Source organism: Scomber japonicus, chromosome 2 (genome assembly GCF_027409825.1).
Source record: "Scomber japonicus isolate fScoJap1 chromosome 2, fScoJap1.pri, whole genome shotgun sequence".
Taxonomy (NCBI): domain Eukaryota; kingdom Metazoa; phylum Chordata; class Actinopteri; order Scombriformes; family Scombridae; genus Scomber; species Scomber japonicus.
The window spans coordinates 2886784-2898585 of NC_070579.1; the positions used below are offsets into that span (position 1 = coordinate 2886784).

General features: G+C 46.0%; 1 protein-coding gene across 1 annotated transcript; it reads right to left on the reverse strand.

The window, feature by feature from the left end:
* Window positions 1-729: 729 nt before the first annotated feature.
* Window positions 730-11711, reverse strand: rbm34 (RNA binding motif protein 34). Its single transcript, XM_053333730.1, has 11 exons — window positions 11569-11711; window positions 9862-10066; window positions 9017-9144; window positions 8703-8916; window positions 7892-7951; window positions 6916-6959; window positions 6178-6261; window positions 4363-4426; window positions 3586-3628; window positions 2202-2320; window positions 730-1298 (listed from the first exon to the last, which is right to left on the reverse strand). Exons 1-11 carry the CDS (start codon window positions 11589-11591, stop codon window positions 954-956), a joined length of 1329 nt encoding a protein of 442 aa, XP_053189705.1. The 5' UTR covers window positions 11592-11711; the 3' UTR covers window positions 730-953.
* Between the last annotated feature and the right edge of the window lie 91 nt (window positions 11712-11802).

Below are 11802 nucleotides of genomic sequence, written 5' to 3' on the forward strand. Positions count from 1 at the left end.
TGTCCTTTCTTCCTCCCTTCTTTCCTCCATCCGTCCGTCCTTCTTTCCTCCATCCGTCCCTTTTTTATTCCTTCCTACCTTCCCTTTCTTTCTTTCTTTCTTCCTTCCTTCCTTCCTTCCTTCTTCCGTCCTCCCTCCCTCCATCCTGGGGATGAACTCTAGGAAAAAAAGTAAACCTACACACTTCTGTTGTTTTTTGACTTTTATTTCGTGGATGTTTTAACATTTAACAACTTTGAGGTTTTTTAGTACAAATGTAGAAATATTCATTAAATCTCTTTATTCTACACAAACTGACGCCAGCAGACCAGAAACAAACAGGAAGTGACGCCAGCAGACCAGAAACAAACAGGAAGTGACGCCAGCAGACCAGAAACAAACAGGAAGTGACGCCAGCAGACCAGAAACAAACAGGAAGTAGGGAGATCACGTCAGATATGAACAGTCTTTCTCGGCTTCGCTCTCTTCTTCAGTCCTTTCTTTTTAGTCTTTTTCGTCGGGTCGACCATCTCTCCTCCCTCCTTTCTTTCCTTTCCTACCTTCCTTCCTTCTTCCGTCCTCCCTCCCTCCTTTCCTTCCTCCCTTCTTTACTCTGTCCTTTCCTTTCTTCCTCCCTTCCTCTTTTCCTTTCTTTCTTTCCTCTGTCCTTTTCTTTCCTCCTTTGCTACCTTCCTTCCCTTCTTTCCTCTGTCCTTCCTTCCTCCATCCAAAGAGGATGAACTCTCTAAATAGGAAAAACAATTTTTTAAAAATATACAAAAACTACCAACTTCTGTTGTTTTGAGTTTTATTTCGTGGATGTTTTTTAGTACAAATGTAGAAACAGCTCGTCTGATCTGCAGCAAAATATTCATTAAATCAATTTATTCTACACAAACTGACGCCAGCAGACCAGAAGCAAACAGGAAGTGACGCCAGCAGACCAGAAACAAACAGGAAGTGACGAGATCACGTCAGATATGAACAGTCTTTCTCGGCTTCGCTCTCTTCTTCTTCAGTCCTTTCTTTTTAGTCTTTTTCGTCGGGTCGGCCATCTCTCCTTTGAAGTTCTTATTCGAACTCGGCTGATTCCTGGCGAACTTCTTCTGAGACTTGAAGCCCCCCCCCCTCACTGTTCCCGGACCCTTCCCGGGAATCTTCGCCGAACCTTTTCCCGCCGCTCCTTTGCCTCCTTTGCCTCCTTTGCCGTCGCCTTTCTCCTTCAGCTTGTCTTTGTTCACCGACCGCTTCACTCGGATCTTCCTGCCCTCCAGCGACGAGCCGTCCAGCTCTAACGCCAGCTGGACCGAGTCGGAGTTCTGCAGACATGAAATACATCTCAATCTGTTCTAATGGGTTTCTATTGAGGAGCCAGAAGTCTACCAGTCGGATCGTTATTCATTCAGGATAGAAGAAGGGAGGGAGGAAGAGGGAGGAAGAAGAAGGAAGGGAGGGAGGGAGGGAGGGAGGAAGGAAGGAAAGGAGAGAGAAGGGAGGAAGAAAGGATTGAAGGAAGGGATGAAGAAAGGATTGAAGGGAAGAAGTAAGGAAAGGAGGAAGAGGGAGGGAGGAAGAAGGAAGGAAGAAAGGATTGAAGGAAGGAAGGAAGAAGGAAAGGAGGAAGAAGGGTGGAAGAAGGACAGAAGGAAGGAAGGAAGGAAGGAAGGAAGGAAGGGAGTTGGTTTTCTAGATAAATTGAGACTGAACTCAGCGGCAGCAAGACATCATGGAGGTTACGCCCAGTTCAATATAATCAATATATTAAAAAAAGATCAATAAGAGAGATTTGAAATGACATTTGACCTACCTTCCTTCCTCCCTCTCTCCTTCTCTGTTTCCTCCCTTCCTTTCTTCCTCCTTTTCCTTTCTCCTTCCTTCTTTCCTCTGTCCTTCCTTCCTTCCTGTCCTTCTTTCCTTTCTTCCTCCCTTCCTATTTTCGTTTCTCCCTCCCTCCTTCCTTCCTTCTTTCCTTCCTTTCCTACCTTCTTTACTCTCTCCTTTTTTCCTTTCTTCCTCCTTTCCTCCCTTCCTTCTTTCCTCCTTTCCTACCTTCCTTCCCTCCTTCCTTGCTCCTTTTTTGTTCCTCCCTTCCTTCTTTCCTTTCCTACCTTCCTTCCCTCTCCTCCCCTCCTTCTTTCTTTTCCTCCTCTTCCTTCCTTCCTTCTTCTTGACTGCATTTGTTGGTGCGTTCCTACATTTATTAAGCGTTGGGGTCTTCGTACCTCAAACAGAACGTATCCGAATCCTTTCCCCAGTCCGGAGTTCTGGTCCCGCACCAGCCGCACCGCCTCCACATCGCCACACTCCTCGAAATGCCTCCGAAACGCCAAATCATTGATCTCTGCGAACACACACGGCAGGATTTAACCTTTGACCTTTAACACACACACAGCAGGATTTAAACCAGAGGGGTCAAACTCATTTTCAATCAAGGGCCACATACAGCTCAATATGATCTCATGTGGGCCGGATTATTAAAAAGATGGAGGGAAGGAAAGAAGGAAAAGAAGACGGGAAGGAAAAATGGAAGAAAGGGATGGAAGGATGGACAGATAGAAGGTAGGATGGAAGGAAGGAAGGATGGACAGATAGAAGGAAGGACAGAATGAAGGAAGAAAGGACAGACAGATGGAAGGAAGGAAGGAAGGATGGACAGAATGAAGGAAGAAAGGGAGGAAGGAAAGATGGAAGAAAGGGAAGGACGGATGGACAGAATGAAGGTAGGAAGGAAGGAAGGAAGGATGGACAGAATGAAGATAGGATGGAAGGAAGGAAGGATGGACAGATAGAAGGAAGGACAGAATGAAGGAAGAAAGGGAGGAAGGAAAGATGGAAGAAAGGGAAGGACGGACGGACAGAATGAAGGTAGGATGGAAGGAAGGAAGGATGGACAGATAGAAGGAAGGACAGAATGAAGGAAGAAAGGGAGGAAGGACAGAATGAAGGAAGAAAGGGAGGAAGGACAGAATGAAGGAAGAAAGGGAGGAAGATGGAAGGAAGGAATAAAAGGAGGGAGGGAAAGATGGATGGATGGAGAGAAGGAAGGAAAAGAACACATGAAGGAAAGTGGGCCGGATTGCACCCCTCGGTGGGACGATTCTGGCCCACGGGCCGAATGTTTGACACCCCTGGTTTAAACCTTTGACCTTTGACCTTTAGGGTTACACACACACAGCAGGATTTAACCTTTGACCTTTAGGGTTACACACACACAGCAGGATTTAACCTTTGACCTTTAGGGTTACACACACACACACACAGCAGGATTTAACCTTTGACCTTTAGGGTTACACACACAGCAGGATTTAACCTTTGACCTTTAGGGTTACACACACACACAGCAGGATTTAACCTTTGACCTTTAGGGTTACACACACACAGCAGGATTTGACCTTTGACCTTTAGGGTTACACACACACACAGCAGGATTTAACCTTTGACCTTTAGGGTTACACACACACACACACAGCAGGATTTAACCTTTGACCTTTAGGGTTACACACACACAGCAGGATTTAACCTTTGACCTTTAGGGTTACACACAGCAGGATTTAACCTTTGACCTTTACTAAACACAGAGATCCAACTCTTTGGTTAAAGACTCACCGAAGGAAAGATTCCCCACGAACACGGAGCGCTTGTGATCGTGCTGCGAGACAAACAAACGATTCATCATCAGATCATCGACACGGTTAAACTGACCACGTTCCTTCTTTCCTTCCCTTCCATCTGTCCTCCCTTCCTCTCTCCTTCCTTCTTTCCTACCTTCCTTCCTTCCTTCCCTTTTCCCTCTGTTTTGACTGTTCCTTCTTTCTTTCCTCCCTTCCTTCTTTACTCTGTTCTTCTTTCCTTCCTTCTTTACTTTCTTCCTCCCTTCCTCCCTCCCTCCCTCCTGCCTTCCTTCTTTCCTCCTTCCTTCCTTCCTTCCTTCCTTCCTTTCTACCTCCCTGCCTTCTTTACTGTCCTTCTTTCCTTCTTTACTCTGTCCTTCTTTCCTTCCGTCCTTCTTTATACTCTGTCCTTCTTTCCTTCCTTCCTTCCTTCTTTACCATGTCCTTCTTTCCTTCCTTCCTTCCTTCCTTCTTTCCTCTGGCCTTCTTTCCTTTCTCCCTCCCTCCCTTCCATCCTTCTTTCCTCCCTCCCTCCTACCTTCCTTCCTCCATTCTTCCTTCCTTTCCTTTACTCCTTTCCCACCTTCCTTCCCTCCTACCTTCCTCTTTTCCTTTCTCTCTCCTTCCCTCCCTTCCTTATTTACCCTGTCCTTCTTTCCTTTCTTCCTCCTTTCCTTCCTCCCTCCTTTCTTCGCTTTCCTTCCTACCATCTTCCTCCCTTCCTTGACTAGAGGACAACAGCACAGTTAAACAGGTTGAGTAAAGGTCTTACTGATGAGCCGTCGTTCACTCGGTCCACTCGGATGTAGAAGTCTTTCTCGATCTCCATGCCGTTCCTGTCGGGACACACACACACACACACACACACACACACACACACACACACACACACACACACACACACACACACACACACACACACACACACACACACACACACACACACACACACACACACACACACACACACACACACACACACACACACACACACACACACACACGGGAGAGACCAACAGAAGAAAAGACTTCAACATTAAATCATACAGTCACACACAGACTCAGTAGGTGTTCCCTTCCTTCTTTCCTACCTTCCTACCTTCCTTCCTTCTTCCTTCCTCCCTCCTTCCTCTCCTTTTCCGTCTGTTTTGACTGTTCCTTCTTCCCTTCCTTCTTTACTTTCTTCCTCCCTTCCTCCCTCCCTTCTTTCCTCTGTCCTTCTTTCCTTTCTACCTCCCTGCCTTCTTTACTCTGTCCTTCTTTCCTTCCTTTCCTAACCTCCTTTCCTCCCTTCCTTCTTTACTCTGTCCTTCTTTCCTTCCTTCCTTCCTACCTTCCTACCTTCCTCCCTCCTTCCTTTCCTTCCTTCCTCCCTCCCTCCTTCCTTTCCTTTTCCGTCTGTTTTGACTGTTCCTTCTTCCCTTCCTTCTTTACTTTCTTCCTCCCTTCCTCCCTCCCTTCTTTCCTTCTTCCCTTCCTTCTTTACTTTCTTCCTCCCTTCCTCCCTCCCTTCTTTCCTCTGTCCTTCTTTCCTTTCTACCTCCCTGCCTTCTTTACTCTGTCCTTCTTTCCTTCCTTTCCTAACCTCCTTTCCTCCCTTCTTTACTCTGTCCTTCTTTCCTTCCTTCCTCCCTTCCTTCTTTCTTTACTCTGTCCTTCTTTCCTTCCTTTCCTAACCTACTTTCCTCCCTTCTTCCTTCCTCCCTGCCTTCTTTACTGTCCTTCTTTCCTTCCTTTCCTAACCTCCTTTCCTCCCTTCTTTCCTTTTTTCCTTCCTTCTTTCCTCCCTCCCTCCCTTCCTCCCTCCCTCCCTCCTTTCCGTCACACACACACTCAGGTCGTCACATGTTTAACACTTTAAGGCGTCTGACCTCTCCAACGCTTTGATGACTCCTTCCTCGTCTTTAAACACCACGTAGGCGTTCCCTTCCTTCTTTCCTACCCTCCCTCCTTTCCTTCCTTTTCCGTCTGTTTTGACTGTTCCTTCTTTCCTTCCTTCTTTACTTTCTTTCTCCCTTCCTCCCTCCCTTCCTCCCTCCCTTCCTCCCTCCCTCCATCCTGCCTTCCTTCTTTCCTCCTTCCTTCTTTCCTTTCTACCTCCCTGCCTTCTTTACTCTGTCCTTCTTTCCTTCCTTTCCTAACCTCCTTTCCTCCCTTCTTCCTTCCTCCCTGCCTTCTTTACTTCCTTCCTTCTTTCCTTTCTTCCTCCCTGCCTTCTTTACTGTCCTTCTTTCCTCCTTCCTTCTTTCCTTCTATCCTCCCTTCCTTCTTTACTGTCCTTCTTTCCTTCCTTCTTTACTGTCCTTCTTTCCTTCCTTCCTTCCTCCCTTCCTTCTTTACTCTGTCCTTCTTTCCTTCCTTTCCTAACCTCCTTTCCTCCCTTCTTCCTTCCCACCTTCCTTCTTTACTGTCCTTCTTTCCTTCTTCCTCCTTGCCTTCTTTACTCTGTCCTTCTTTCCTTCCTTTCCTAACCTCCTTTCCTCCCTTCCTTCTTTACTCCGTCCTTCTTTCCTTTCTTCCTCCCTCCCTCCTTTCCGTCACACACACACTCAGGTCGTCACATGTTTAACACTTTCAGGCGTCTGACCTCTCCAACGCTTTCATGACTCCTTCCTCGTCTTTAAACACCACGTAGGCGTTCACGCTTTGCTTCTTGGGATGAACTTTGCGTCTGTGGAAAGAAAAAAGAAGCTTGTTCATCATAAACTGAAGAAGAGTTTAACCTTCCTGTCGTCCTCAGTCTGTTTTGACTGTTCCTTCTTTCCTTCCCTCCTTCCTCCCTACCACCCTCCTTCTCTCTTCCTTGGGCCCGGTCATCGCCGATTCCTTCTTTCCTTCCTTCCTCCCTCCTTTCCTTCCTACCTTCCTTCCTTCTTCCTCCCTCCTTTCCTTCCTTCTTCCTCCCTCCTTTCCTTCCTTCTTCCTCCCTCCCTTCCATCCTTCCTTCCTCCCTCCCTTCCTTCCTTTCTACCTTCCTCCCTCCTTTCCTTCCGTCTTCCTCCCTCCCTCCCTCCTTTCCTTCCTCCCTTCCTTCCTTCTTCCTCCCTTCCATCCTTTCCTTCCTTCTTCCTCCCTCCTTTCCTTCCTTCTTCCTCCTTTCCTTTCCTTCCTCCCTTTCCTCCTTTCCTTTCCTCCTTTCCTTCCTTCTTCCTCCTTTCCTTTCCTTCCTCCCTTTCCTCCTTTCCTTTCCTCCCTCCTTCCTTCTTCCTCCTTTCCTTCCCTTCCTTCTTCCTCCCTCCCTCCTTTCCTACCTTCTTCCTCCCTCCCTTCCTTCCTTGACTCGAGGACAACAGGAGGGTTAACAGGATTGAAAGATGAAACTTACTGAATAGCTGCGACTTTGCGAGAGATGGACGGATCCTCTCTGGCCTGCAAGCACAGAAACAATAAAGCATGATGATGATGAAGAAGCTGCAGTTCCTCTAATCGGCCACTAGATGGTGCTACTGCAAAACAGGGTTATTATAGTTAATGAAAACTAAGACTAAAACTAGCAATGAAAAAATAATTTAGTTAACTGAAATTAAAATAAAAACTAAAACATTAACCCTTTATTGGGCAAATAATTATATTTGGTAACTTCTGTAAATATCCCAAAATATCCTTCCTTCCTTTCCTTTCCTTCCTTCCTTCCTCCCTGCCTTCTTTCTTCCCTTCCTCTTTTCCTTTCTCCCTCCCTCGTTCCTTATTTCCTCCGTCCTTCCTTCTTTTCCTTCCTTCCTTCCATCTGTCCTTCCTCCCTCCCTCCTTCTCTCCTCCCTTCCTTCTTTCCTTCCTTTCCTTACTTCCATCTGTTCTTCCTCCCTCCCTCCTTCTCTCCTCCCTTCCTTCTTTCCTTCCTCCATCCCCCTTTCTTCTTCCTTCCTTCCTTCTTTCTTCCCTTCCTCCCTCCCTCCTTCTCTCTTTCTTTCCTCCCCCCAACCTTCCTTTCCTTCCTTCCTCCCTCCTTCCTTCCTTCCTTCCATCCTCCCTTTCTTTCAATGAGTGTCCTATAAAGGGTTAAAGCATGATGATGAAGAAGCTGCAGTTCCTCTAATCGGCCACTAGATGGTGCCACTGCAAAACTCTGAATGTACTAAAGAGAGTGAAAAAAGACAGGAAGGAAAGTGGGCCGAATTGGACCCCTCTGCGGGCCGGTTCTGGCCCACGGGCCGCATGTTTGACACCCCTGATCTGCCTGGTTTTAGCTCCTGGTTTAGTTCCTCTGGTTGTAAAGTAGCTGGAACGTTTAGTGGTGCAGTTAGAAGCTGACATAATGAATCAGTTTGCGTGTTTTAGATGTTTGTGTGCAGTATTTTTACCACAGAGCGAAACCGGATGGACTCGATGGATCCTTTATCCTTGAAGAGACTCCGCAGGGTCTGAAGAAGAAACCATGGAAACACTCAGTCGTCAACTTCCTTTAATTTATTATCAAAGAAGAAGAAGAAGAAGAAGAAGAAGAAGAAGAAGAAGAAGAAGAAGAAGGAGGAGGAAGGAGGAGGAAGAAGAAGGAGGACGAGGAGAAGAGGAAGGAGGAGGAAGGGGAGGAGGAGGAGGAAGGGGAAGAAGAAGAGGAGGAGGAAGGGGAGAAGGAGGAGAAGAAGGAGGAGGAGGAAGAAGAGGAGGAGGAAGAGGAAGAAGAAGAGAAAGGAGGAGGAGAAGAAGAAGAAGAGGAGAAAGGAGGAGGAAGAAGAGGAAGAAGAAGAAGAAGAAAAGGAAGAAGAAGAAGAAGAAGGAGGAGGAGGAGGAGGAGGAAGAGGAGGAAGAAGAAGAGGAGGAAGAAGAAGGAGGAGGAGGAAGAGGAGGAGAAGAAGAGGAAGAGGAGGAGAAGAAGAGGAAGAAGAAGAAGAAGAGGAGGAAGAAGAAGAAGAAGAGGAAGAAGAGGAGGAGGAAGAAGAAGGAGGAAGAAGAAGGAGGAAGAGGAGGAGGAGAAAGGAGGAGGAAGAAGAAGAGAAAGGAGGAGGAGAAGAAGAAGAAGAAGAGGAAGGAGGAGGAAGAAGGAGGAGGAGGAGGAAGAAGGAGGAGGAGGAAGAAGGAGGAGGAGGAAGAGGAGGAAGAAGAAGAGAAGGAGGAGGAAGGGGAGGAGGAGGAGAAGAAGAAGAAGAAGAAGAAGACAAACAGGTCAGATACCTTCTTGGTGCAGCTGACTGGCAGGTTTCCTACGAACACCGTCTTGTTCTTCTTCAAGGCCTCTTCCTGTTTTTGGGCCCTCAGCTTCTGCCTCTTAATCACCCAGCGCTCCACCTCGTTCTCTCCATCCGCCTCCGGAGCTTTCCTCTTCTTCTTCTTCACCGTCGTCGTCTGTCCCTGCTCGGCTTCGTCGGCGTTCTGCAAACTGCTCTCTCTGAAACAAGAGGAAGAGGAAGAGGAGGATGATGAAGAGGATGGGGAGAAGAGAAGAGAGACAGCAGCTTCATTTGACTGACTGATTGATGGAGGGATACCTGTTCTCCAGCTTCTCCTCCGCTGCTGTTTTCTCTTTTTGCAGCTTCTTCTGCTTCTGGCTGGTTTGACCTTTGACATCTGGAGTTTCCTTCTGTGGCTCCTTCACCTCCGCAACCTTCGGCACAGGCTGACCAAACACGAACAAACACACAGGATCAGTTACAGCACACGTCTGATTATATTTAGGGCCCAAACATCAAACTGTGTGAAGGCCCTGGATTGGATCTGAAGGAATTATTATTATTTTTATTCTTAAACACAGATTTTTGAGAGCTTAAACATGCTCAAAACATGCTGAAAACATTAATATTTTATAGGTGATAAATGGGCAAAGGCAAAATGTCTCTACAGCGCTCCTAGGAGCTAAAAGAGATTTAGATATGACAGTCATACAATCATGAAAAGTCAGAGAAGTTTGGGATAAAAATACAAAAATCTTCTCACATGAAGCCCTTTGAATATAATATTTGTATCATGTTTATGTGTTTAGATGTGACTCATAGAAGTTTCAGTTGCTGTCAAACTAACGCAGCTGCGATGGCTTCCTGTCTAAGCTTTTCAAAATAAAACCTTTCTTATTGAGCGCTATCATTATTATTAAAAAAAATCGTTTCCCCTCGATTTTATTAGTTTTGAGATCGTTTGGCCCTTAAATCATAATCACAATCAAATTTCAATTAATTGAGCAGCCTTATGAACACACTGTAGTTTATTTAGACTACTAGAGCACCAACTGTAGATTCATCCGCCACTGAAAATAGTCCCCGAAAACTGCACATCAGGACATTACTGAGTGTTTTTATACACCTGAGTCTGAGTGAGGGACCGGAAGGACCGGACGTACCTTTGGAGCCGGCTGAAACAGGACGGCTGCTGCTGGTGCGGCGGCGCTGAACAGAGCCGACAGCGATCCGGGAGCCGCTGCCTTCTTCTGGAAAACACTGTCGCACACCTGACCCACCACATAGTCAGTTGACGGTTGCCCCGGCGACGCTTCTGACTGTTGCCCCGACGACGCCTCTGACGGTTGCCCCGGCGACGCCTCTTCGCTGCGGACAAGAGAAACGGCGGCGTCTCGTTAAAGAGCAGCGCTACTCTACGAGCCCTGAAGACTCCTGAATCCTCTCATCAGGTTTTATTGAGGTGAGAGAAGCTTAACGTGTTGCTGCAGCCATTAGTCGACTGACAGACAATTCAACAGCAACCATTTTGATGCCAGATTTAGCGTTAACTTTATAATGTCGGAGAATATCCAATCAATTTTTTTCTGCGCAATTTACGACTTTAATCAAAGAATCTGAGAAACTTTTCCTCGAAATATTTATTACATCCTCTCCTCCAGGCCAGTATGTTTTAAACCCTCCTGTTGTCTTCAAGTCAAAGAAGGAAGGAAGGAAAGGAGGGAGGAAGGGAGGAAAGGAAAGGAAAGGAGGGAGGAAGGGAGGAAAGGAGGGAGGAAGGGATGAAGGAGAGAAGGAAGAAGGGAGAAAAGGAAAGAAGGTAGGAAAGAAGGACAGAGGAAAGAAAGAGAGAAGGAGGGAGGGAAGAAGGAAGGGAGGAAGGAAGAAGGAAGGAAAGGAGGGAGGAAGGAAGGGAGGGAAGGAAAGAAGGAGGGAAGAAAGGGGGAAGGAGGAAGTACAGACAGACGGAAGGAAGGAAAGGAGGGAGGAAGGAAGGGAGGAAAGGAAAGAAGAGAAAAGAAGGAAGAAGGAAGGAAAGGAGGGAAGGAAAGAAGGAGGGAAGAAAGGGGGAAGGAGGAAGTACAGACAGACGGAAGGAAGGATGGAAGGAAGGAAAGGAAGGGGGAGGGAGGAAGTACAGACAGAAGGAAGGAAGGAAAGGAGGGAGGAAGTAAGGGAGCAAAGGAAAGAAAAGAAGGAAGAAGGAAGGAAAGGAGGGAGGAAGGAAGGAGAGAAGGAAGAAAGGAGGAAAGTGTAGTGTAGGGTTAACTGTCTCTCTCTCTTTCTGACTGAAAGAACAATGTTAGTTCTATCAGAGACCAACACAAAGATCATGACCCAACGCTGGTTGATGGTCATGTGACTTCAGGACAAGCATGATCCCAGACAGACAGAGTGAGTATAACATTTGTTCCATGAAACAGAAAAATACAGCCTAGAATCTAAACTGTGTCACATTGTCTTGATCTAACGTTGTGATATTTTATTTTAAGTAATATTTGATAATTCCATCATCTCAAATGTGAGTAATGAATCACTTCAAACTGAATATCAGCTGGTTTTAGACAGAAAATAAGACATTAAAAGACTTCTGCTTTGATTTACAGATTAAACTATAATTAATCTACAAGTCTTAGTTGATTCTCTACAATAAATGAATCAATATTACATCTGTATGTTACTCCTGGCAGTGAGGAGACAGAAGGCAGAGCTTAATGTAAGAAGTGAACTTTACAGAAACAGATTAAATAAATTAAACATTTAAAGTCTTTCTGGTTAAACCTTCCTGACTTTAATCCTGCCACCAGCTTCCTCTCAGTGTCATTAGTATTAGTTATTATTCAAGCACATTTAAATATGTGTAAACAAACCTCTGCTGATGTTTCTTCTTCATGTTTTCTTCCTCGATCACCTCCAGAAGAATATCTCAACTAAACTCACCTCACAAGTTAAACTGCAGCATTTAAACACATTATATACCACTTAAACTATAATAACACTAATAATGATAATAATATGATAGTTACAGCTTCAACACGCTCACACGTTTTCCTACTGAGCACACAGCAGTACCACTGAGAAATATGTCCCACTGGAAACACAGC

Coding starts and splice junctions, on each gene's coding strand:
- rbm34 (XM_053333730.1), bottom strand. CDS start 11,591: ATGAAGAAGAAACATCAGCAGAG. Junction 8,917..9,016: donor GAGGAGAAGCTGGAGAACAG/GTATCCCTCCAT, acceptor CTCTTGTTTCAG/AGAGAGCAGTTTGCAGAACG. Junction 1,299..2,201: donor TCGGATACGTTCTGTTTGAG/GTACGAAGACCC, acceptor TCATGTCTGCAG/AACTCCGACTCGGTCCAGCT.